This window comes from Kryptolebias marmoratus, linkage group LG11 (genome assembly GCF_001649575.2).
Source record: "Kryptolebias marmoratus isolate JLee-2015 linkage group LG11, ASM164957v2, whole genome shotgun sequence".
In the NCBI taxonomy this organism is placed as follows: Eukaryota; Metazoa; Chordata; class Actinopteri; order Cyprinodontiformes; family Rivulidae; genus Kryptolebias; species Kryptolebias marmoratus.
Window position 1 is genome coordinate 13,796,701 of NC_051440.1, and position 23,999 is coordinate 13,820,699.

General features: G+C 42.4%; 4 protein-coding genes across 5 annotated transcripts in view; 2 read left to right on the forward strand and 2 right to left on the reverse strand.

Annotated features, from left to right (window-relative positions):
* Window positions 1-72: 72 nt before the first annotated feature.
* islr2 (immunoglobulin superfamily containing leucine-rich repeat 2) lies at window positions 73-4,058 on the reverse strand. The gene is given in 3 exon segments (XM_017406183.3): window positions 73-1,242; window positions 1,244-3,222; window positions 3,760-4,058. Coding segments are annotated over 2 exon segments (2,151 nt in total). The 5' UTR covers window positions 3,214-3,222; window positions 3,760-4,058; the 3' UTR covers window positions 73-1,061.
* Window positions 4,059-6,759: 2,701 nt separating this feature from the next.
* sema7a (semaphorin 7A) lies at window positions 6,760-17,175 on the reverse strand. Its single transcript, XM_017405598.3, has 14 exons — window positions 16,771-17,175; window positions 16,466-16,608; window positions 15,805-15,846; window positions 15,631-15,726; window positions 15,263-15,365; window positions 15,005-15,115; window positions 14,219-14,361; window positions 12,764-12,942; window positions 12,415-12,523; window positions 11,256-11,451; window positions 10,958-11,070; window positions 10,199-10,344; window positions 9,734-9,792; window positions 6,760-9,647 (listed from the first exon to the last, which is right to left on the reverse strand). Exons 1-14 carry the CDS (start codon window positions 16,895-16,897, stop codon window positions 9,226-9,228), a joined length of 1,989 nt encoding a protein of 662 aa, XP_017261087.1. The 5' UTR covers window positions 16,898-17,175; the 3' UTR covers window positions 6,760-9,225.
* A 1,376-nt stretch (window positions 17,176-18,551) lies between these two features.
* commd4 (COMM domain containing 4) lies at window positions 18,552-21,607 on the forward strand. The gene is made up of 8 exons (XM_017405565.2): window positions 18,552-18,633; window positions 18,894-18,965; window positions 19,073-19,138; window positions 19,226-19,265; window positions 20,164-20,283; window positions 20,759-20,839; window positions 20,930-21,106; window positions 21,200-21,607. The coding sequence occupies exons 1-8, from the start codon at window positions 18,631-18,633 to the stop codon at window positions 21,238-21,240; spliced, it is 600 nt and encodes a 199-aa protein (XP_017261054.1). The 5' UTR covers window positions 18,552-18,630; the 3' UTR covers window positions 21,241-21,607.
* Window positions 21,608-21,736: 129 nt separating this feature from the next.
* The window catches only part of neil1 (nei-like DNA glycosylase 1), a 7,039-nt gene continuing 4,776 nt past the window's right edge, over window positions 21,737-23,999 (forward strand). For both annotated transcript variants that reach the window (XM_017405563.3, XM_017405564.3), the window contains exons 1-3: window positions 21,737-22,023; window positions 23,011-23,487; window positions 23,566-23,685. In XM_017405563.3, the coding sequence (XP_017261052.1) occupies window positions 23,030-23,487; window positions 23,566-23,685 (578 nt within the window). In that variant the 5' untranslated portion in view covers window positions 21,737-22,023; window positions 23,011-23,029. The remainder of the gene's footprint in view (window positions 22,024-23,010; window positions 23,488-23,565; window positions 23,686-23,999) is intronic.

The window sequence follows — 23,999 nt, forward strand, 5'->3', positions numbered from 1 at the left end:
AGCTTTTCCCTTTAATTGCATTAAGAAATAAAAACACGAGTCCAATAAATAAAGACAGATCCAAACTGGGGGTTCATTTAATACGTTTTATTAAATCCACTTACATAAATTTATATTTAAAAAATCCAAAAAGGTCACGTTTTTTTCTCCTTTATCTCATTTTACAACAGCTTTTCACAAAAACTCACTATTTGCAACAGATGATGGTGCAGCCGGCGAGCGCGCGCTGCGCCGTTTCGTCTCCATGTTTTCAGCTCACCGTCAGAAATCAAATCAAATATAAAATTAAAAAAAAAAAAAAAGAATAAATGCAATTCGTTGGGATTCACATCACAGACAGACAGCCACGTCTAAAAGCTCTACAGATAGCTACACTAATAGAAAAATAATAATAATAATAATAATAAAGCACAGAAGAAAACACGTGTGACATGCCATGGACACGTTTTGCGCGTTGATTTATCGTTTTCTTTTCTTGTTTTTAAAGCCTTAAACTACATTTTCTTCCATCAAACACAAAGCAGCTGAAAGCGCAAATATCTGCAGCCTTTTCCATCACTTTATCCGACTTTTTTTCTTCCACCCAATCGGACTTGTTTCTGTCGACACCTGAGAGGATGTTACCTGGCTCTCCTACAGCCACGCGTGGCTTAGAAAGAGAGTCCCTGATGTCGGTTAAATGGAAAAAAGGGGCTGTAAAAAAACGATGGCACTTGTTTGGTTAGTGTTTTGTGCTCCCCGTGACAGCAATTTCAACATTTATAGCTCGCCTTTATTTCACCTTCGATTTACTCTTCTGGCTGCGCACCTGTGAGGTCTGATAATCTGCTTCCGTCTGTGCTTAGTTTGAATCCCACACCCGATTTAGACAAACGCAACACGAATTACTTCACAAATCTCGGTGATTAAAATTTTTTTTTCTTTCTTTTTTTGAGGTAAAACTGAACAAGTATAAACATGGTCCACCTTAATCTTCTCGTGCGGCAATGACGTGTGGGTTACCTGAAGGAAAAAATGAAAGTATGTTACAGTAAAAAGCCCTCGCGGGGATCCGTAGAGCCTCAGCGGCTCGGCTGCTTGTAGTTGCCGTTGATTTCCTCCGAGATGTTGACTGCCTCCGCGCCCAGCGGTAACCTGTCGCTGTACTCGGAGCCCACCTCGAACTCCTCCGGGTTGGTTTTGGACGAGGAGCCCGGGATGGACTCGGTCACCACGCTCCCCTCGGCCTCCCCCTCCCCCCCCCCCTTCCTCCCCCTCGGCCCCCCCCTCCTCCTCCTCTTCCTCGCCCAGCTCGCTGCTGGGGTTGAAGGTTTTCTCGGACTCCACGAACGACGCCCTGGGGTCGAAATCCCTCGTGGCTTGCTTCTCCACCTGGTCCGGGTTCTGAGCCTTCATGATCAGCTTGTAGGTCTTTCCTTGGTACTTGTACAGTAAGTGGCAGCAGGTGGCCCCCAGCAGGGGGACAGTGGCCAAACCCAGGAGGAAAATGCTGACGATCACGATGATAAGCAGGGAGGGGATCTTCTTCCTCGTTGTGAAGACCACTTGGACTTGGCAGTCCTTCCCCCCATTAGTGAGACAAAGAGTGTAATTGGTGCCAGGCTGTAAGCCACGGAAGTGGTACGAATTAACCCCCTCCTCGATGTTGGACCACTCAACCAAGGAGTGTCCATTTCCTGTATTCACGCAGAGGTAGATGATGTCCAGGACGTCCTTGCCGGAGGAGGACTGCAGCAGAGCCACGGGCTCTTTGTTCACCGTTTCCTGGTTCTTGTTTGGACTCAGGTGGAGGTTCGTTTTGCTGCTGGGGAGCTGCAGCGGGTTCAGCTGCACCTTGGCTTCTGTCTCTGACACTTCCAACGCGATGACGCCAAAGTCGAAGGTGTACTGCTTCAGGTCGTCCAAGCTCATGTTGAAGGCGTGGTTGGCGACGTACTCGCTGCCGTCCCTCACGCCGCACTTGCTCGCAAAGGCGGGGTCCTTGGCAGCGCCCCCGGCCTCCGCGCTTTTGTGCTTCGACCCATCGGGACTCTCCTTCGCCTTCTCCTCGTGCTTGGCCCAGTTGATCACATTGTTCTTGGAGATCTTTGGGTCCTCGGGGAGCTTTTTGCCGGACGGGCGGATCTTGTCCAGGGTGGGATTGGGCACTGAACCGCCGCCTTGCTTCGGGTTGTGCGTCAGGGCGAGTTTGACGCCGCTCTCCGCTCTGCCCAACTCATTCTCCGCGGAACAGCTGTAGTTTCCGGCCTCCTTTTTGCTCATGCGGGGGATGACGAGCGTGCCGTTCCTAAAGACGAGAAACCGGTCGTTGGTCGTTTTGTCGTTTATCGGCACGTCATTCGTTTCCTCGGTGGATGGCAGGGGGAAGAGATCATTTTGGTTCCCTGCAGTGACCTCCCAGCTGACCTGTGGCTTGGGGCTCCCCTTTGCCTCACAGTTCAGGATGACCGAAACACCTTCGTAAAGAGCTGCGTTCTCTATGTTCGGCTGGTATGTGATGGTGACAACAGGGGCTTCACAAGTTAGCTTGGGCATCTTTGTCACCGTGATCCCTTTCAGGTGTTCAGGGGCCTCGCACTGGATTAAATTAGGGTCGGGCACAGAGATTTTGGTGGTGGCAATCCAATCCCTGAGCCACTCCAGGCTGCAGGAGCAAGTGAACGGGTTGCTAAAGATCTGGAGGTGGGACATGGAGGAGAGGGCGCTGAAGGTGCCCTCCACGATGGCGGTGAACTTGTTGTTGTTGATGCGGAGCGACCGCAGGTCTTTGAGCGTGGAGAAGGCGTCCTTCGGTAGGTTCACCATCTCGTTATTGTTCATTTTCAGCAGCTGCAGAGCCGTGAGGGTCCGCAGGTCCTCCCACGGAAAGTGGACGATTTTGTTGTGGCTGATGTCCAGGTTGCGAAGCTGAACGAGGGGGGCCAAGGTGTTCGCCTCGACGGTGACGATCTCGTTGTGGGCCAGCCAGAGAGAGGTGACCTGGGTGATGTTGAGGAAGCTGTTGCTCCTCAGCAGTTTGATCTTGTTGGCCGAAAGGCTCACGGTGGTCACGTTGGAGGGGAGACCAACGGGCACCTCCAGCAGGTCTTTGTAAGCGCAGTCGGCAAACTTCTGGGCGAACTTATCCTGGCAGCTGCAGAGCTGAGGGCAGCACCGCGCGCCGCCGATCACCACGGCCCACAGGGCGAGGAGCTGCAGGAGCCTTCGCGCCATTTTCTGCACCTGCAGACATCAGTGAGCAGACATTAGAAACGGCGTCACTGTATAATTTGTTCCAAATTAAAAATGTCCTTTAAGTTTTAAAACACACATTTTTAAATGCAAAACAAAATGCATTACAAACTCATAAAGCAGAGATTTTTACTAAAATCCCCACACAAGATGCAACACTTATTTATTTTTTGCCCCTTTTTTGCCCCCCTTTTTGGATGAAATAAAGCTGCATTATTTTATGAGGTTTTGCAGACTGATTTGGGTGGGTGGGTGGGGGGTGGGGGGGCATGTTGCTGTGTTTTATATGGGCAGACATTTGAAGGTCTCTCCTCTGCGCGCGCCTCTGCCATAATGCACGGAGGAAAAGGCGCGTTGAAGCGGCTTTTATGTTTTTAAACACAAACATTTCTCTGCAGCAAAAGTTACATTCTGATGTTCTGATTCGGCCTGGAAAGCATTTTAAACTTCCGTCCTCGTGATTCTTTAAAACTAAAGCTGATCTGCTCTTATTTGATCTCATCTATCAGAGGAAGAGACTCCCCTTACCTGTTCGGTGTTGACTTTGCTTCCTGTCTTTCTTTCTTTTTGTTGTTGTTGTTATTATTTGTCCTCGGAGTTGACAGTCCTCTGTAGTTTCCACAAGTTTACTGGTCGGGGGAGGCTAAAAGCTGGTTAAAGAGCTCAGATCCGTTCACATGGTCCTTGCAGGACTGGACAGCGGTGCTGAAGGACGGCGGCAGGAACATTTTTTTTTTCTTTTTTTTCGCCCGGTGAGATGCTGACGGTGCTGCGCTCCGTCCGTCCGTCGCTCCTCTGCGCGCTCCCGCCGATGCGGAGCCAGAAGAGGAGCCGTGAACGCGCGCAGCCTCTCCCATCTTTCTCCTCACTGTTAAAGATACAGCTCCTCCTCCTCCTCCTCCCCCCTCTTCCTTTCGAGAAAATTCATAATTTAATATCTGATGTTTAATTCATCCCCCCCCCCCTCCACACACACACACACACACCCGACCCAAACCTAATCTTTGACCTGGTTTAGTTCGACTGCAGCTCTTTGTCTTCAGCGAAGAGTTTGCAAACCCAATCTGACGAGTTTCAGCCAAAACACACCACTGACGCTGCAGCATGGTTTGATATCCATAAACAAGGAAAAAGACGTTCAAAACGAATGAAATAATCTGAAAAGAATAACACAAATCTCTGCCTGAATGACTCCAAATCTCCCAACATCCCTTTGCTTGTTGGTGCCTTCATTAACTCGCAGACTGAAAAAGGTGATTTGAATAAATGTGGCCCATTACAAAATTCGTTTTCAGTGCGAAAGTTACTTTTGAATCAACCTTATTTGTGTTAGTAAACGATTGACTAGTTCCGTCAAAAAGCTGTTTTCTGCTCAAACACTGCCACCTTCTGGTGATCAGTGTCAACTCCGTCTGTCAATCCAAACTAACAAAGATAACTTGTTAAACTTTTTCTTCAGTAGCTTGTAAGACAAACCCTGAACATCAGCTCCAGTTTGTCCAACCTCATCCAACCAAAGTCAATAGTTCGTGGAACTTCTGCAGTAATTCCAGCAGCGAGTAGCTTCAAGTACGTCTCCATGAGCTTGGTCCAAATTGTTTCTAAATCTTTGTTCTTCTGGACCGAACTGCAGCAGCTCCTTCAGGTTGGATGGGTCAGACTCCTAACCAGGGCTGATGAGACGTGATTACAGCTCCGGCGTGCACTAATGTTGGCTCTAATCGGATCTTCTGGTAATTTGCTAAATTTGAAGTCTGTTTACTCTGATTAACTCTTCACAGTTAGAAGTCAAGATGAGGTCAATTTCACCAGACGAAAATTCACCGACTTCCACTGAGGGGTTGGTGGTGAAAGGCTAAAAATAGTTTCTGCATTTCCTACAGAAGCAGATTTGTGTTTTAATCTTAATGACAATTAAATCAAAACTGCAGGCTCTCAGCTCATTTAAAGAGACAGATTAGATCTACAACCTCATCACGCCCAGAGGAGCAGGAAGACGTACCCTGGAGGAGCGGCGGTGAATAAACACAAGAGAAAATGTGCGGCACAAAGAGAATGGATCATTAAAAATAAAATATGGAGGCTAAATGAATGAAATAAGACAAAATGAATTACGTTTACCTAAACTTTTTTGTTTTCTGTTTTAGATGAAAAACTATTAAGGCATACAATTAAAATAAGCTATAAAAGGTGTAGGTCTTTTCTGTGTTTCGTCATTAAAACACTTCCTTTTTTTGTAAAACAGAACATGTTATGGGAGTTCATTTCATAGTTTTATGAGATCAGCCAGTGACAGAGCCAGACGTTTTTTCATAGGTGTGGTCAAACTGAGACCATTGCTCACACAGAAAATGATCCAGAAAATGAAAAAAGAAAGTCCACACGGCAAATTGCTTTGGCTCTAGAAGTGTTTCATGGTCATTTCCTCATTTACTGGCACAGGCAGTGACGGCCGTGTAGAATTACATCATTAGGACCCGCTTAATCACTCAATGTATTAAAAACAAAGAAATAATCTAAAACAGTTGTGAAATTGTCTTTTTAATTGATGAGAAACCTCACATAAGTAGCTTAGAACACAAACATATTGCACAAGGCACTTTCACCAAACAAACTCATGTTGATTTACCTCTTTAATTTACAAACCACATGCCAAGCCTACAAAAGTTCTCTTCTTCTATTGCTGATTTAAAGCAGTCTCTTTGAATATTACAGAAACTGTAACCGTCTACAAAAAGATAAAGTGCTTTGGTTTGAGTAGAATAATAATAATAATAATAATAATAATAATAATAATGGAACTTCCTGTTGGGGAATCAAACTCGTGATCGTTGAGAGGTATAAGTGCATCGTTTTCACTATATAAATGGTGGATATGATAGCTGTAAATATTGCTGAAAAGTTTCAAAGCAGTGGTTGGGGTGGCCGAAGATTAATCTATGTGGCCACCCCAGGCCACCCCCGCCACTGAGATCTGCCTATGGCTACACAAACATCTCCGTCAGTTCTTTACGTTTGTTTTGACATATAACAGACACGTTGTGGCTTCTTACGGTAACGTTTGCTCCTTTTTTTCCATCTTCCTGAACCTCACATACGTCTGCAAGTCTGTCAAACCTGAAAAATCCTAGAAACAAACAAGCTGAGACCCTCCTCCCACAGCGATCTCACTATAAATACTGTTTGATTCATTAAGTTATTTCTATTTCTAGTGAAGAAAAATGGTAGTTTCAGATACATTTGAGTAAAAAAAAAAAGTATACAGATACATTTTTTAAATTCATATTTGGGGAGTTTTAATGACTGATGTGAAATGTGTGAAAAACTGAAATAAAAACAAGGATTCATTTTAAACCTTTAAATAAATAATTTAAAGTAAGGGTGAATTTTAAAGGTTCTGGTTCTTAGCTGTTTATCAGTGCCCTCTGCTGGTGAAGGCGGCAACTACAGCCAGAAACAACATTTTCTTCTTCAAAGTTCACCAAACCTGAAAATAAAGTCTACTATACATTGAAATTAATTTGGATATTGTTGCTTTTTTTTTTTTTTTTTTTGCATTATGCATCGCAGTAATTTAACTTTTAAAACGTAGGTTTTGTTTTAGTTCACTGCATCCAGCTTCAGCAGCGACTTGATTTTTTGGGAGTAAATGTGTTTGTTTGCAGCCCGCCATGTCCCCCCGCCTTGATCTCGGCTTCCTGCACGAAAGGAAAACGTGGAAACGCACGGGGACCGAGGTTCAACGTCCGAACACAACAAAGATAACAGGAGGTCACAGACACCAGACCCATCAGCTCAGCTGCAGTCTCAAGAGAACTGAAAGTGACTCTTTAAATAGGGCCAAAGGAAAATCCTATCAGCGATGCTTAGCTGTGCTGTGCAAGGGTCAATGACGAGACGGCCTGAGGTAACGTTGCTCTCAGTCATCAGCATGAGCAAACAGGGTGGGCCGGGAGGAGTGATCGCTCCAACAAGTGACACAAACCATGACCTTTTAGGGTGGAACTGCGTGAAGTTTTAAATCCACCCTCATTATAATGACTACTCGAAGCCAGCCGTGTTTAAGACAACGGTTTGCCATAGGCAACAGTCAGCTATTGGATCAGGTGTTGTGTCAGCTCCGGCTTAAGTTAAGACTGCTGACTAAAGTAACTTCAATCTGACAGTAAGACAGCCGGTGGCCTCGGCGTCAGGTCAGGACATGAAAACAACGAGCAGTAAGCCACATGTGGTCAGTGGTAAAACCTTTAGCACATGGCTGGGCAACCCTGGTCCTGGAGAGTCACTATCCTGCATGTTTTCCTTGTTTCCCTGCTCCAACACACCTGATTCAGTGGTTAAATGACCTCCTCATGTTTTGCAGAAGCCTGTTAATGACACACAGATTCAAATCAGGTGTGCTGGAGCAGAGAAACAAGTAAAACATGCAGGATAGTGGCCCTATATAGTTACACCTTCCACCATCATCATCTTATTATTATTATTATTATTGTGGTGAGGTCACACAGGATGTCTGCACAGAGTGAAAGCAGCAGCAGGGTTGGATAATCTGAAAAAAAAAAAAAAAAACAGTAGCGTTTTTCCGTTTGTTCACACAGATACCGGACGCAGACGTTTGTTTTTTTTCAGCAAAACAGGATGAGCTCGTTTTGGACTTCATTAGGAGTGCTGGGGTTTACGAGTAAAGACAGATTAAATTCAGGGGACAAACTTTCACAGAGTGTCCTGCCTGATTGAAGCACGCCGGACGGGTTTTCCCCACAGCAGGAACAGACGCGAGTTTTTAAACAGGGAAAAGAAACCCAAAGCTGTTCAAACAGGAGGCTATCAGAAATGCATGTGCAAATAAATATAATATTTAACTTTAACAGAGACGAGACATACATTACAACTGAAAAGGCTTTTTAGTTTTTAGTTTTATATATATATATATATATATATATATATATATATATGCTCATTTTGAATTTTATGTAACAAGTTTGTCTATTCTGTTTACCTCCAAGGAGGTAATGTTTGCGGTAGTGTCTGTCTGTCTGTCTGTCTGTCTGTGCACAAGATTACTCAAAAAGTTCTGATCTTATTTTTATGAACTTTTAAAGAATCGTCAAACAAGGAAGAAGGGATCAGATTTTGGTGGTGATGAGGCCGTGCTCTAACTCTGCAGCAGAGTAATGCAGGAACGTCAAACTGCACAGCTGGACACCTCGTGGGTCAAAGATGCTTCCTGTTGATTTTAAAGTTCATGGGGTCAAAGGTCAAAGTCACAGGTAACCCCATAGTTAAGAACTTGCCTCTGCTGTTGGGTAGGAAGATGGTCAAAGTTTACAGTTTGTTTTATAAAAGCTTTTAGTTTAAGCACCAAATATAATGTTTTTATACATGTGTCTCCCCACCTCCCTTTTTTTTAAAATAACTTACATTTTGCAGCTTTTTTTGAAAAATAACTCTTATTTAACTCCAAAATAACAATTTACAATAAAATCATAAATACAGTTCAACAAAAATATTGCACAATTATTATTTTTATGTCATAAGGGAGATCTTAATGCAAAAAGAGGCAAATGGACTTTAGGAGAAGTCCATTTGCCTCTTTAATTCTTTAGTTTGCCGTGTGATGAATGACTGAGAATTTTCAAACAGGAATAACATCCGGCCATTTCCTTTACCTTCACCCTACTGACACGCGCGTCCTCCATCAGTGGAAAGTTCACAGCGTTAGCATTGGCATGCCTCACCACTTAAAAAACTAATTGTTGTTTTCTTCCTCAGTCATTTCAACTTCTTCCTGTTGTGTCTGTTTTATAAATAGTCCTGGCCAGGAAGGGTTCCTGTGAAGCAAAGCTCTGTTACAGTCCAACAAGCGTAAAGGAGTTCACAGTAGGATGGGTGCTGGTTTACTTGTTCGGCTGCGTTGCTGGTGTTAAGAGGGAATCTTGTTTTTTGTTATTGCTGCTTTATTTCTCACCTCACTGGCAACAGAACACCCCAAACCTATCTAAAAATCCCCCACATCACCACATTCTGTAGTAGAAGCCATAGTGACCGCTGAGCAGGGCCTGACGCGTTGTTCAGGAAGGATTCGAAATCTCTCCATTTAGTGTCTTTCTTTTCATAAGGAATGATCTGCTCTATAAGCTTGTATCGTGTCACAACTTTGGTGTAGTCCTTCTCTCTGGAAACGCAGTCATAGTTGCCGTAGCTTTCTTGCGCCATGGACGGGATGAGGTGCAGGCACTCAGAATGCATCTGCAGACAGGGACTGACGCGTCCGTCGTGCTCCCAGGTGTACACGGCGTGGTAGGAGTCTATAGGGCAGGACAGGTAGAAGGGGACGCCGTACGGTACGGAATGAACAGTCCTCGAATCCGTCTGCGATTCCGTCTGCCGTTTGGACCTGTTCACTGGCTTAGAGTCTGAAAACAGCAGAGGAAAAGAAACGTAAGCAAAGAGTTGACCAAAAATGTGTTTCCATTGCTTGAAACATCTCCTGATTAGTTACCTTCTTCCATTACAGAGCACACACTTGTTTCCCCAGTCATGACATTCTGAATGCCCCCACTGTCAACAGAAAACACAAGTTTCATCAAGTGATTTTTTTTTTTAAAGAAAATATACCCCAAACAGCAATCAACCCTGAGGCATTCATCTAATCTGGTAACTAATCTGAGAACATTTGATGCGTTCTGAGGGAAATAGGGTCCCGCCCAACAATCCACAACACCCGAAGGATTTGTTTTGGTGCTAGTAATCAGTGTCAGGCAATCTGTCCCTCCGCTGGGCGGACATTTTGACCGCACAGAAAGGGGGACGCCCCTAAATTTTGGATTGTTGGTAACAAAATAGGAAAAATAACAAGCTTTCAACGAACTAAAGCCAGCAGAATGAATGAAATAAAACAGCTCTGACAGGGTTTGGACACGTGAGTGCAGAGAAGAGCTTTCCCGTGACTGCGTGGCTCACTTACGGGGCGGTTCGGGTGCATGCAGACGCTGTCCAGGCGCAGTACGGGTCTCGGGCCAGGACGCACTCTTGACAGGAGTTGGCGTACTTTTCACACCTCTGAAGATCCACGGTGGAGATTTTCTCAGAAAAACCCACAACTAAAGTTTTCTGAACAAATGAGGAAAAAAAAAACCCAGAAACATTAAACTGAAATTATTGAAGCCAACAAGCTATTCTTAAACATTTATAAATGCAAATTCAAACAACTGCCTTTTTACACATTAAGTTTTATGCCTGATGGCAAAAGTTAAATTCAAAATAACTTTTTTTCCACTAATAATCTCAACCGGCTTCTGGGAAAGATGCAGCAGAAAAACACTTTGTCGCAGTCTGTCGTCTTGTATTCACACGTATGGTATATTTTAGGGTTTCTACGTTTACTCCTACAGCTTCGTTTGATCGTTTCTGTCGGTCAGTTTGGAGGATGCTCTCTGTTAACCTGTGTTGGCTCCAGTCTTTGTTTTAACTCCTGAATTCGGCAAATCAACAGCAGCGAGGTCGAGGGCTGTCACAGCAAACAAAGAGATAAGAGAGACTGACGCTGCACAGAGCCGCGGGGGTTCTCTGAAGAGACACCTTTCAAGTTCTATTTTTACACATCCAACCTGCTGAACAACTATTAGGCAAGACTGCATATAATATAGAAAAAAAAAAAAAAGAAGTTTAACTCATGATGCACGATATGTAACATTTAGAAAGTGCATTTTAAAACACAGGGTACCTTTTTAGAGTCGAGCTTCATCGTTTGGACGGTCGAATTGGTGGAGAGTTGAGTTTCGGATATGATGAAGGGCTCCGACCCGGCCTCGAGGACTTTATGGATCTTCCCAGAATCTGTTGGAACACCAGTTGATGTGCTGTTACTCTGAAGGTTGTGTATTTTTAGCCCATTGTTTCCAGCAGGGATTATAAATACACAACAACAAGCCGACAGAAAAAAGACAAAGGGGCAAACAGCAAAGCCAAGCCCTGGACCTTGTCTACGCTGATCTACGTGACTTCTTGCAGTCCTCACTCACCAGTGGCTAGGAGCAAAATGTTGTACGTTTGCCGGTCCGCTGCTTGCACTCGGTCAACAGCCATCTTTGTGTAGTTGTTGTTGCTTATATAAAACGGAGCTTTGTAATGCAGGGAGTGAACCCAGTTGGTCATTTCGGGGTGATCCTTCACTATGTTCACAGTGGCTCGTGACAGACTCTTACTGTTTGGTACACACTGGGAAAAAAAAAGAAAAAAGATATGTCAAAAGGCACCTAAATGAGTCTCAGGCAACCCAACAACTCAAGGATGTGTGAAGAAAAAAACCAGGATCCAAGCTTCCCCTCGTACTCCGAGCTGTAAAATTCCTTCAATCAAGCACGGTGGCGAGAGAATAATGATGTGGCAATGTTCGTCTGCCACAGAGGCCAGCAGAAATTCAACGAGTTTTAAAGATGGACGCCAACGAATACAAAGCAATCCTGACAGAAAACCTGTTCTGAAGTGAGCAGGATTTAAGTTTGGTGCAAAAACGCCAGCTGGAAATGAGAGAGAACTTCCTCTCCCCATTCAGCTGAGCTAAATCTAAACTTTTCTACAAAAGGGAAATATTGCTTAATTTTCACAACAGAAGAACTTGCAAAGGTTTGCTGATCTATACTGAATCAGAGGGCGGCAGCAGGGAAGTTTAGTCTGAATGAGGAGGGTGCTTTCATTGCGGTATTCTCTACGTAAACTGTGTGTTTTAAGGAGCCAGTACATAAAACTGTATACAAATACATGAGAGGATTAAGGTAAATAGACTGGAAGAAGGGATGATTTTAGGTAGATGCCATGACAGCATGTGTATGTCAAAGTAAAATGTCTCCAACTACAATAACAGGAAGAGCCAAAGATGCACATATGCGGGACCCATTTAACTCCACGGCAACTCTGAAAAGCAAACAAAGCTCATGCAAACATGAATCCACCATTTGGAAAGGCTGAATCAAATGAAGTCAGTCCGACACACATGTTCTATGTGTCCACCCATTTATGTAACATGCTTTTTTTCTATTTCAAATTAAACCCAGGGTTGGGACGAGGAACATGTTGCTCATACTGAACATGAAAAAAAAAAAAAAACAGACACAGAGAAATAAAACAATTTGAGGAAGTTCTGTCTCTGCCAATGACCTTAGCAACAAAACAGATTCTTACCGATCCCGGTCTTGGGTTAGGGATCTCTTCATTGTAGCCCCTGAAAGTTGAGTTCTCAAAGATTTCCTCGATCATTCCTATTGAATAGATGCAAACTGCAGTTGAGTTCCTAAAGCAGAAATGAAAATAAAAAAAAACTTAGTATACTTGACAATCCACCATGACTGACGTTTTCAGTCCCTTATTGTCTCTGTAACTGATGTGGAAAGGGCAGCTTTGTTTGCAACAACAATATCGTGGGATTAAAACATTTCTAAGACAGTGTGATCTCTTGTGTTTTGATTGCAGTTTGTTCCTCTTGTTGCTTGTTTTCTGACCCACACACACAAAAAAGAGAAAAGTGTCGCACCAGCTGCTCGAGAACAGCGCGTAGATTCTCGTGTCGTGCCAGTCCTCGGCGTGCATCACGAAGATGTCCTGGAGACGGTTGAAATACAGCGACTCCTCAGGAAACCCGCAGACGAGCCGAGCCTTGAGAAAAGACGTCCACATGTTCTGGAAGAACCTTTTGGATCCGCCTTCATCGACCTGCACAACGAGACCAACATGAAGGACAGGCTCATCTTCCTCACAGTTCATCAAACGAGGGTTATTTGATACCAATGACACCGCATCCACCTTAATAATTGAAATCTAACAGCCATCAACCTTCAGGGCAAACATAGTTTGGCAGAGGTTTTGGAAACACGATCACGTCGCATCAACTTTTTGTTGTGCTAGTTTATCAAGAAAAAGTTCTTTTTATGCCAATGGAGCCACTCCTGCAGCAGACGAGATCAAAAACTACTTCCAGTGTACTTTCCACATACGCTGGATCAGCACTCAGAAACCTTAGCAACAACATTTAGTTCCCCTTTGTATTTATTAATAAAACAGCAAGTAAATGGTTTCCTGCGAAGTCATTATACTTTCCATAATAGTAGCAGCATAAATAAATCTGTGGCCTAAGCTACTGATTAAACTGTAAATCGTTCCTGACCTTAACATTGTTCCCATTAGAAACAGCAAATGTTACCCATCAACACACCTTGTTTCACAGATCACAGACTCACATGACTTGTTTAAAATGTCAAAAACAGCACAATACTTAACCACAAAAGACTGAAAAGAATTAAACCGTAAGAATCGATCACTAAGTACCATCTTAAAGTCAATGAAAATGTGGCCAATGTATTTGATCTTTTAGTTGTTATACAGCTTTAAATAAATCTTTGACTTAAAGACAATAAAGTTGATATAATCTGACCATAAAAAACACTTTCTAACACTTAAAATCAACCTGACTCTCAGCAGTAGATAACAATGACATCTATTATCTCGTAAAGGTCAAATCTTACACTTATATACATCTTTAGTGGATTCAGTAATAAGGCCAACGTTTATTGAATGATTTTGTTTACTCTGTGTAATAATATATCTATCTTAATGAGAATATTTCATTTTAGGGCATTTCTTCCATGCATAGCTCCTGTGGAGTCACTGAATGGTTCAAACTAATTGAAAAGTATCTAAATTACCTGAATTATCTTCAGTGACCAATTCTTAACCCAACTGGACATCTGAGGTAGAGTTTGGACTGGAGTCCTCAACATTATTTTCAAAACACCAAGTGTGGGAACAACCTTCAAAAGACTTCCAATTATAGCATTACAAAGACTTTGGAAATCAATGCCAAGGCCCCCCGAAGCTCTTCTGGCAGCACATGTTGACTCAGAATCCAACAAGTACATTTTATTCAAATTCTGCCATCTACAGAGCTGAGGTTCACTGATGTGTACTCAGCTGTATCCTGTTTGGGCCGTACCTTACAAACTCTGGCCACCCGGGATATCCAGGGGTCGGCTTCTGGGCTGTGGTCGGAGTTCTTTTCACGGAAAAAAATGTATATCTTCTCGTTCACAGGGTCGTTCACGCGCTTCACCCAGTTTGCAGAAATGAACGTGGGCTCTGCAAGAGCAAAAAAACAAAGATTTTTTGAAAAAAGCCCTGTTTACGTGTCTCCATGATTTGAATTGAAGGACTGTGACAGCAAAGCAAACAATCCTACAGCACTGAGGAGTAAGAAGCATGAGACGTGGGTGGATCAGGTTTAACACGAACTACAATTTTGGCCTTGCTGCAACAATAATATGAAGTACAGGAGTGATTACATTAAGTTTGCTTTTGTTAATTTGAGGGCAGCACTCTTTAGTGCCACACTCCTTAAAGCCAAAACGCCTGTGTGTCCACAAAATGTGGTCCGCTTCACTTAAAAACCACTCGTCTGCACTTTCACCGATGCCTGCCTGTACAGTACAGTTTGTGCAGGTCTCTGTGGCTCGCCCTTCATGAAAACATTTATCTTGTAATTTAAGCTTGCCTTTGGACTGGTGTAAAAATGAAAGGACAAGCTGATAGGATGCGGTACAGGGAACTGAGCATGACGATATAAAATGAGCGTGTTTTAGCTGCACTGGATGTTCTTGTAGATAGATGTAAGGCATTCTGAAAAAAAAACAAATATTATATATGTTTTCTTTTGTTACACAGTGCATGTGCTGTGAACTCTCAGTGTAGCAGTTCTTACATAATGACCTGCAGCCATTCTCACCTGAGACCCAGCTGTCATACATCCATACGTTAGTCCTGCCGCCAGCTTTTCTCCTGAACTGCAGTGAACTTCCATCAGCATCCAAGGGTGCTGCTGCATATAAATCCCCTTCTACAAAAACAAGAGTGCATCACATGAAATGGAGTGAAAATGGCCAGTCTACTTTTATGTGTGCCTTAAGTCGACATGAAACGCCGTGTCCCGTTTTAAACCTTTAAAAACTTGGCCTACACTCATGCAAAGCTGCATTTAACGTACCTACTGTGAGCGACAAGGAGTTCTGCGTGTGGACGAATGGGGAGATGCCGGTCCCCTCATAGCTCTCCACGATTTCATTTGACTGATTGCGCACAGAGGGAAACTAGAGAGCGACACGGAACAGAGCAAAGTAAACGGATAAAGAGCTGTGATGGAAAATGCGTCAGGAAACAATGACAGAGCTCACAGCCCGCTTCATTATACAAGCGTATAAAAGTTTAATCGGCGCTAGAGTCACACCACGGTTTAATCAGCCCTGCTGTCGCTGCTAAAACAACAAGTCCCAAAACCTGCAGCGTGTCAAAGACGCAGTGGATTTACAGCCACTGTGGAAACGTATACATTCATTCAGGTGTGCAGACACTTACAAGCTTCCAGCACTTTGGTTTGAGTCCATTTGTCCCACACACGAACACGCTGTCCTGAAACTTCTCAATGACAGTGATTACATTTTTACACGGACCCTGAAACACAGAGATTTCAAGCATCAGCCACAGCCGAGTCGAAGCTAGAGCTTGGGAATCAGATGGGAAGCCGCTTACCTCGTGGCACAGCCGCTGCCCTGCCGTTTCCAACGGAAATTTCTACCAAGGAAACCAATTAAGAGACATTTTTATCTCTCGTTAACCAATTTGACAAGACATTGCATTAAAATGATCTTTATAGCTTGTTATATCACTGGCTTGACAAAGATGATTAATCTGAACAGCGCGTTTGATTTTCTGTCTCAGGTTGTTTTTAATAAAAGCATGCCACTAAAGACGAGGTCTTCCAGCTGATCCTGCCACAACTAAGATCCATTAGTGGTCATCATTCAATTACTTATTTATGTTTGCACTCAGCTGTGTGTTACCTTCATGCATCTTTCACTGCTGTGTGTGTGTGTGTGAAAACAGCACTTTTCTGACATAACTGAGTTGGCTGTAAATGAACTGGACCTTGATTTTTCATTAGGACATGTTTGAAACACGCAGGTAATCATCACCTTGGAACTGAACATTTGAGCTTTTTAACAACCTGCCAGAGGGTGATGGCAAACAGACCCGAAGCATCAGAACAGGTTCCTACCAGTCAGCCACTACAGTGCCAACTATAATTAATACAAAGTGCGCTGACTTGATCAAAACACAGCAGAGAAACAAAAAAATCACAATGAACTGGCGTGCTGCAGGGTGGGACTCCAATGAGATTAGAAGGACTTACCTCTAAGATGTCATAGTTATTATTTGCATCCAGTTTTAAAACGAAGTCTGTCCCTCCAACATAAAGCTCGTCTGAGTCCTCCTGGTACGAGAACACGATGTGGTTCTGATGGACTTCATATTTGTACTCCCCTCTGATCAAGCCTGAGGTGAGAAGGAAATAGTCCAGTTAGTAATTCCTGACACAAGCGGCGTCGAAGGGATCCCGCAGAAGCCACCTTTAAGGGGCTGAAAGTCGTTTTTTCTTCCCCTGATCTAAAAAAAGGCATGATGACTGGGACAACCGGGATGATGAAGTTCGCCCACCTTTGCTCAGAACCCTGGGAGTTTTAGTCGACCCAAGAGTCGGTGTCTCCTTCAAGTCCTCACTGAGGACAAGGTGAAAGCCCGCAGCAAAGAGATAAACAAAATAACAACCCTCCATTCTGCGCATTAGCTGTGAACGGTTATTAGCTTAAATTGGTGAACGTCTGTCCGCGGTGAACTGTATCATTTAAATCGCCTAAAGTGGCATCCGTGGGCTTATATTAGTATTTGTGCCGGAAGGGAAAAAAGGAAATAACAAATAAACGTTTTTCGAAGCTCTGCCTTGATGCCAAAACGGTAAAAATTAGTAAAACAACAACAACAAAAAATATCACAGGGAGGTGACAAGCGCGCGACGCGAACGATAATTCTGTGAGGGTCGCCACCTGCGTGCGGGTAGCTGTGTTAGCTCCTCCCACTTCATTGCGTCATCAATCCATCTCCTTTAACTGCTTATCCTCTCAGGTCTCTATCGTATCTGATGCAGTCTGTAGCTGCAGCAACAACAAATACTTCTACTGCTTATACTGCTACTACTACTACTACTACTAATAATAATAATAATAATATTATGTCAAGCTGCATCTATTTAGAAGAGAACTAAATTAAATGACAGATCAAGTCTTCACCACTCTACACGGAGGCTTGACTTGGGTACTCTGTATTTAATCCTTGTTTTAGCCCCTTTTTCAGTGTCTCAGAAGCAGCTGCCTTGCACTATTAATTGCATAAAGCAATTATAGGTGTAACTGCTTTTTAATAAGTACTATAAGGGAAGAAGAAAGTCCAAATTTTTAAGACTAAAATAATGTCCACCCCTTTGAATAGGCGCATTTTAAAGAGACGACCCTGCAGAGACCATTTAGACTGCATAATCTGAGGTGGATTTCGTCTGCTTAGTGATCCAGATCCCTAGTCACGCTGCCAAACACTGGCCAGAACAGGACGTGTTATCCTGAATCAGAACTGCTTTAGCACAAAACCGGCATTTTGCAGACTCTACATCAACATCTTTAACCTCAGTGGGCTTGTTTATTTTTCCACTCACCAAAAGAGAAAAAAAAAGAAAAAGAAAGAAAGAAAACTCTTCTACATGTCTTTTCCAGTAACTATTAATATCAGCGCTAATTAATAAAGACTTCGTTCTATCCTAATAAATAAATAAAGTCAAGTTCTACATGATCTTTGATTTTTGTTCAAGTGTTTCTAAAGTATTTTTCTACTCTAGTCTGTTGCAATAAATCATGTCTCTTATTGCTAACTATTTTATCCAGCTGTTTTCTCAAGTCGTTTTCAAAGCCTGTCTTGTGATATTCCATAAAACTAGTTTTGTTAATTATATTTTCTCCAGTTGGATGAACATGATCAGATATAAATGGGATATTTCACAAAATGCCCTTTGTGTTAGAGAGCAGAAATAAGCTTCTGTTCCTTCTTGGCCAGGGGAAGGGAGGGAGGGAGGAAACTCGAGACCTTGACATATTTTATGCACTTTCACAAAAACACAAGAAGGCACCCCTTGTAAATATATATATATATTTTTTTTTTACGATTTAAAAAAATTCCCAGAGTACCTCAATTTGCTTCAGGTAATTTCACTCCGAAACCCAAGGTTTTCTTTCTTATAAATAGCTTGTATGCTCAGGAATATCTCCCAAGATGACCCTGTTACTCTTCATGTAAACCAGACTAACCTTGCTTCCCTTCCCTCCTCCTCGTCTTCCAACATTCAAATATCTTCGATAAATTCAATAAAATCCGCATCACGTGTCAGCCTCAAACCGCCTGTCCCCTTTTCATCGTCCGTCCAATCAGAGGCGAGCAAAGCGCCGAGTCTTCCGGGTTTCTCTGTTGACAGCCATGGTGAGCCTGTTTGTGATTATTAGGTTATTTTTTTTTACCAAACCTAGTTTATTTGGGATGACATTAAATTAGCGGATAATTACAGGCACTGTATTTGTTAATGCGCAAACAGTTATGTAACCGAACAGAGTCTTTGTTCACGAGCTTCTTTCACGTAGCTAGCATGCTAAGCTAGCACTTAATGATGTACAGTCACAATGAACGTTGTAGCAGAAATTCATCTCTTTATATAACTCTATGTGATTTTCTCTGTTTTACAGCGGTTCCGATTCTGTGGGGATTTGGACTGCCCTGACTGGGTTCTCGCCGAAATCAGCACGTTGGCAAAAATTGTAAGCAGCCCTACTCAATTTATAAGCAATAATATGAGTCTGTTGTGCTGTTTTAGTGAGGTTTTTTTGTCTAAATGACTTTGTTTTCCGCCTCATTCTTTCTGCAGTCCAGCGTCAAGATGAAACTCCTGTGCGCTCAAGTGTTGAAGGATTTATTGGGAGAGGGTATTGATGTAAGTTGATAAGAAAATACTCTTATACAGTCTTCACATTGGTCACACACAGACTCAGCAATGCTGTGCTCTTTCATTCTGTTTTAGTATGACAAAGTTGCAAAGCTGACTGCAGATGCAAAGTTTGGTAAGTGTCCACCCTCCTGGTACTTTCGTCCTGCATCTACTACTGTAGATGCAGGGATGCTATATAAATCATAATAGAGCTTCTTAATTTAACTCAGTAACATGAGTCAGCGTAAAGAGAACCTCCAAGAGACCTCTCAAAGGAACAAAAGTCAGTGCTGAACAACTGTTAAGAACCGGCTCTTTTTTTTATACAAAATGAGAACATTTCCTGGTAACCAGCCAGCTTATAATCAGCACACAGTTCAAGCCTTACATCTGTCAAGGCATCTTTAATGCTGAGTGAGCTCTTGAAGCAATGCGGAGTGTGCTGCTCTGTTTCAGGAAAGATCTTGGCTCATGGGCGTAAGACCTCTTCACTACCTTCTTTCTGCACAGCAAAATAGCTCTACTAAAACAGTCCAGTTTGTAAACTGTCACGAGCAAATTCTGAGCTTGAGCTGCTGCAATCCTGTGTCACTCCTAAATCTTTCGCTTTCAAAACTACAACAGCAGTTTCTCAGTTCTCACATCCTCATGGAGTATTTTTAAAGAAGAGGTGACGACCTGTTTGTCATTAACCAAACGAGTTATAAAAAGTTTCACCAGTTTTTGAAGCAATAAACCACTTTTTACGCTTCAATATTTCACTAGCTTTCATCATTTTATTAAAACTTGATGGCTTCAGTTTCACATCATCGTCCAATATAAATCGTATCTGTTTCAACATGTATTATTTGACTTGTTTCTGTTTCAGCTAAATGTAAAATTAGCATGAGTTGCATTTAATACAAGGTCTTAACTATTTTTTATTAACAGATATACATTTTTCTCGGATACATTTAGCAATCATGTGCTTGCATGTGCCCCTTTATTGTCTGAGACAATGTACTTGAGCTTTTTCTTGATCCTTCTTTCAGAAAGTGGAGACATCAAGGCCAGCGTGGCAGTGCTCAGCTTTATTTTATCCAGCGCAGCAAAGCACGACGTTGACGGTGAATCTCTGTCCAGCGAGCTCCAGCAGCTCGGGCTGCCTAAAGGTTGGTGTTTGGGCTTGTTTCTTTGGCTGCTTGGTCAAAAAAAAAAACATATTGTTCTGCGATATAACACAATTTAAAAATCACTGAGTAGTGCCATTTTGAGATTCCTTCTTTTAGTTGCTAATTCTTTTTTTTTTTTTAAAGCCTTTTTGTTTTACAAACTTAGTATCTGCCTGTCTTATGTTCAGCCATTTTTACTCATTACACTTTGATTCAACCCATGTGCTTTTGCTTAAGTTTTGAGTGACTTTTTAAAAGCACATAAACTATTATACTCTTTCAGATGTTGATAAAGCCTATGCCTTAAACAGAAAGAAAAAGGTTTTGTGTGTCTTTAAAGGCTAAGAAATAAAATGATTTACTGGAAAGCTTTAACTTCTCCTCAGATTTCAGACAGCTTATGTAAACAAAGCCTAAGAGCTTTAAATAAAATAGTCCTGTTTTAAATTTTTGTAAAATGTTCCAATTTTCTTAGAACACGTTACGGGGCTTTGCAAGTCATATGAAGACAAGCACTCTGCACTTCAGGACAAATTAAGAGAAACCAGCCTGAGATGTAAGTATTTCTGTGAGGCTTCTTAATCTCAAAGCAGGAGTTTGTGTTGACTGAGGGTTGTCGTCGTTTCTATCCTGTAATGGCCTCCAGTGGGACGACTCAACTCTGTTTCCTGGCGCGTTGACTATACCCTGAGCTCGAGTGACCTTAGAGAAGTGAATGAACCGTTGATACAGCTTAAATTGCAGACACAAGGTGCTGAGCCAGGCTCCTCTGAGACGACAGTCGTTTCCGTCTCAGCTGACAAGTTCAGAGTTTTGCTTGCTGGTCAGTTTATTATTTCTACTAATTCGCACTTATTTTTTCACCTCTTTGCTGTTGCTGTGGTAATTACTTTATGCCTGGTTTCTCTCTCTACAGAGCTCAAACAAGCCCAGGCTATGATGAATGCATTACAATGAAGACCGGAGAACAAATATTAGATCAGAAACTGGACTGATGCTGATATACTACCAAAAGTGCCAATATTACGTCATCTTGTACAATATTATCTGTTTGCTTGAATCTGGTGATATCAAATGTTAAAGTGACACTCTCATCCCCTGCTTGAATGTACTGATGTTTAAAAGTATTTTTTTCTACCACTTTACTAATAACTGGTGGAAATGTTTCCAGACTGTGATTTTTGTCACCAAGCTAAAACACATATCTTTTCTTCCCTTAATTTTTATTTGTAAACTATTGTTATCATATTACTTGACACATTTTGCTAATAATTTATAATGCGTATTTTACTTTCACACTGCTACAATAAAGTGAAAAAGCTTCTCTTCCGTCACTGTTTTTCCGCCGCGCCTACAAATCCCAGCATGCAACGGGGGACAAGTTCACGCTTGAATTTGCGTTACATTTGGTTTTAAAAAGAAACTGGAAATTATTTCTGAAAATGAAAACTACTACCATAGCTTTGTTAGCGTATTAATACGAAACGTGACAAAAAAAATGACTTCATGTCCATTAAAACGTGAAGATCTTGAAATCCCGCGAGACTTCCTAAACGCGAGTTTGATGGTTGCACAACTCGTTTGATAATATACTTGCGGGGGGGCAAAATCTTGTCTTTTTTTTTTTTAGTCGTGGCAGCAGCAAATAAACCAATACTTGTGTGCTATTTTTAAGTAGAAGTTTTGTAAAGAATAAACGAGCTTGCACTTTACGCCGAAAGCGAGTATTTCCTGGTTTGGGTGAGTTCTGCGCTTCTAACTAAAGGTTAAAGAGTGCATTTGGTTGGTGCATTTATTTCTCTGGCTTGTGCACTGATTTTGAAGAAACCACTTTTATCGCCCGCCGGGCCAAAGACGGGCGATAATGCTTCTGTCCGTCCCTGTGCATGTCCGTTTATCTCTGTGTTAGCAAAATATCTCCCTTATTACTGCACGAATTTGAATGAGACTTGCAGACAGTAATCAGGCGATGTACACCTACAGCTGATTAATTTTTGAAGTCGGTCCGATTCAAGATGGCTACCACAGCCAACTGACTCTAAAAAACACACAAAAAAGTGTATGCCGCAGCCAGCTTTACAGATATTGACCTAACACTTGGTGTGGTAGTAGCTGAGGCTGATCTCTAACACATGTTCTGAGCGCTGACTCCCTGTGCAAGATCTCTGTTTAAAATGTAGGTATTTGCAGTCAACGCTGTGTCTGTTAGCAAAATATCTCACAAACCACTAAATGGATTCAAATAAAACTTTCAGGAAACATTCATTGCAGATACATTTACAAATGATTACATTTGGAGCCGGATTCAAGATGGCCACCACAACCTAACAACATTAGTCGACACAAAAATGGCTCATTTTAACAGATGCTGAGCTCCAATCTGATGTGGTAGTAGCTAAGAGTCATCAACAACACATTCTCTGGGCGTGACCTATTGTGCATGACTTTATTTTGAAGGTTTGACCAGAATGGCTACAACTCCCATCATTTCTCAAACATAAAAAAGTCTAAAAATCTGGTGTGTAAGGTGGTGGGCGATATGCATTCCTTCAAGGAATGCTGGGCCTTTTTGGTCAGGTTTGAGGATGGTTTGGTGAGGTCGACCTCAGTTTGTTTAAATCCAGATGTTAGATTGTTTAGTCTGTTTAGTTGAGGAATGTTTGCTTATATTCTGACATTTGCTATACATAAGTAAGCATGAAGTAATCACAGTCTAACTCTTCACAGATTTGTATGTTCTGTCAAAATGCCCGAGGGACCCGAGCTCCACCTGGCCAGCCTGTATGTAAACAAGATGTGCAATGGAGTGGTGTTCAGTGGACCGGTCATAAAATCTGAAGTCAGCAAAAATCCAGAAGTGCCCTTCACCTGCGAGGCATATCGCGTCACCGCCACTTCCAGAGGGAAGGAAGTCAAGCTCACACTGACGCCCATCAAGAGTGACGGCGCTCCGAAGCGGGGAGCAAAGGCAGGGCAAGCGGATCTACCCGTTGACGTAGTCTTTCGCTTTGGGATGTCGGGTTATTTCCGCTTCACCGGAGAGGATGAGCTGCCCAAGCACGCCCATCTGCGTTTTTATACCCGAGAGAAGCCCCGCAGAGTGCTGAGCTTTGTGGATGCGCGCCGGTTTGGCAGCTGGGCGCCCAGTGGAACCTGGCAGCCCGACAGAGGGCCCTGCGTCATGTTTGAGTACCAAAGCTTCAGGTTTGTAAGCCTGATTGTGTCATCAACAAAAATAGTGTATTTTCACTAAGAAGTCCCAGTTTGTTTGTTTTTGTTCAGGGAGAACGTTTTGTCGCACCTGAGTGACCGGGCTTTTGACCGACCCATTTGCGAAGTCCTGCTGAATCAAAAGTACTTCAACGGCATCGGGAACTACCTGAGGGCTGAAATCCTTTACAGGTGACGAACATTCAGGAAATCAACATTACCGACGCACTCTTTCTTTTTTTTTTTTTTCCCAACTTTATTTATTTGGTTTTTAACAAGAATTGCATAGCCATACAATTGCAATGTGATATATATAAAACAAGCCATACAATTCCCTTAAGTTAAATGAAAAGAACAAAAACAAACACCAAACAGAACACCCCCCCCCCAAAAAAAAAAAAAAAAAAAACAATTACAGCAGAACAAAACAACCTCCAATCACTTCCAGAATTTGAACTGAATAAAATTAAGAAGTATTCTGACATACCTAAAAAAAAAAAAATAAA

Excerpts from the sequence above, each read along its gene's own strand:
- commd4 (XM_017405565.2), top strand. Across the intron at positions 18,966-19,072 it reads TCAGCACGTTGGCAAAAATT|TCCAGCGTCAAGATGAAACT; the intron begins GTAAGCAGCCCT and ends TTCTTTCTGCAG. Across the intron at positions 20,284-20,758 it reads GCAGCTCGGGCTGCCTAAAG|AACACGTTACGGGGCTTTGC; the intron begins GTTGGTGTTTGG and ends CAATTTTCTTAG.
- sema7a (XM_017405598.3), bottom strand. The coding sequence starts at position 16,897 with ATGCGCAGAATGGAGGGTTGTTATTTTGTTTATCTCTTTGCTGCGGGC. Across the intron at positions 15,847-16,465 it reads ATAACTATGACATCTTAGAG|AAATTTCCGTTGGAAACGGC; the intron begins GTAAGTCCTTCT and ends TTTCCTTGGTAG. Across the intron at positions 15,727-15,804 it reads GGCAGCGGCTGTGCCACGAG|GGTCCGTGTAAAAATGTAAT; the intron begins GTAAGCGGCTTC and ends TCTGTGTTTCAG.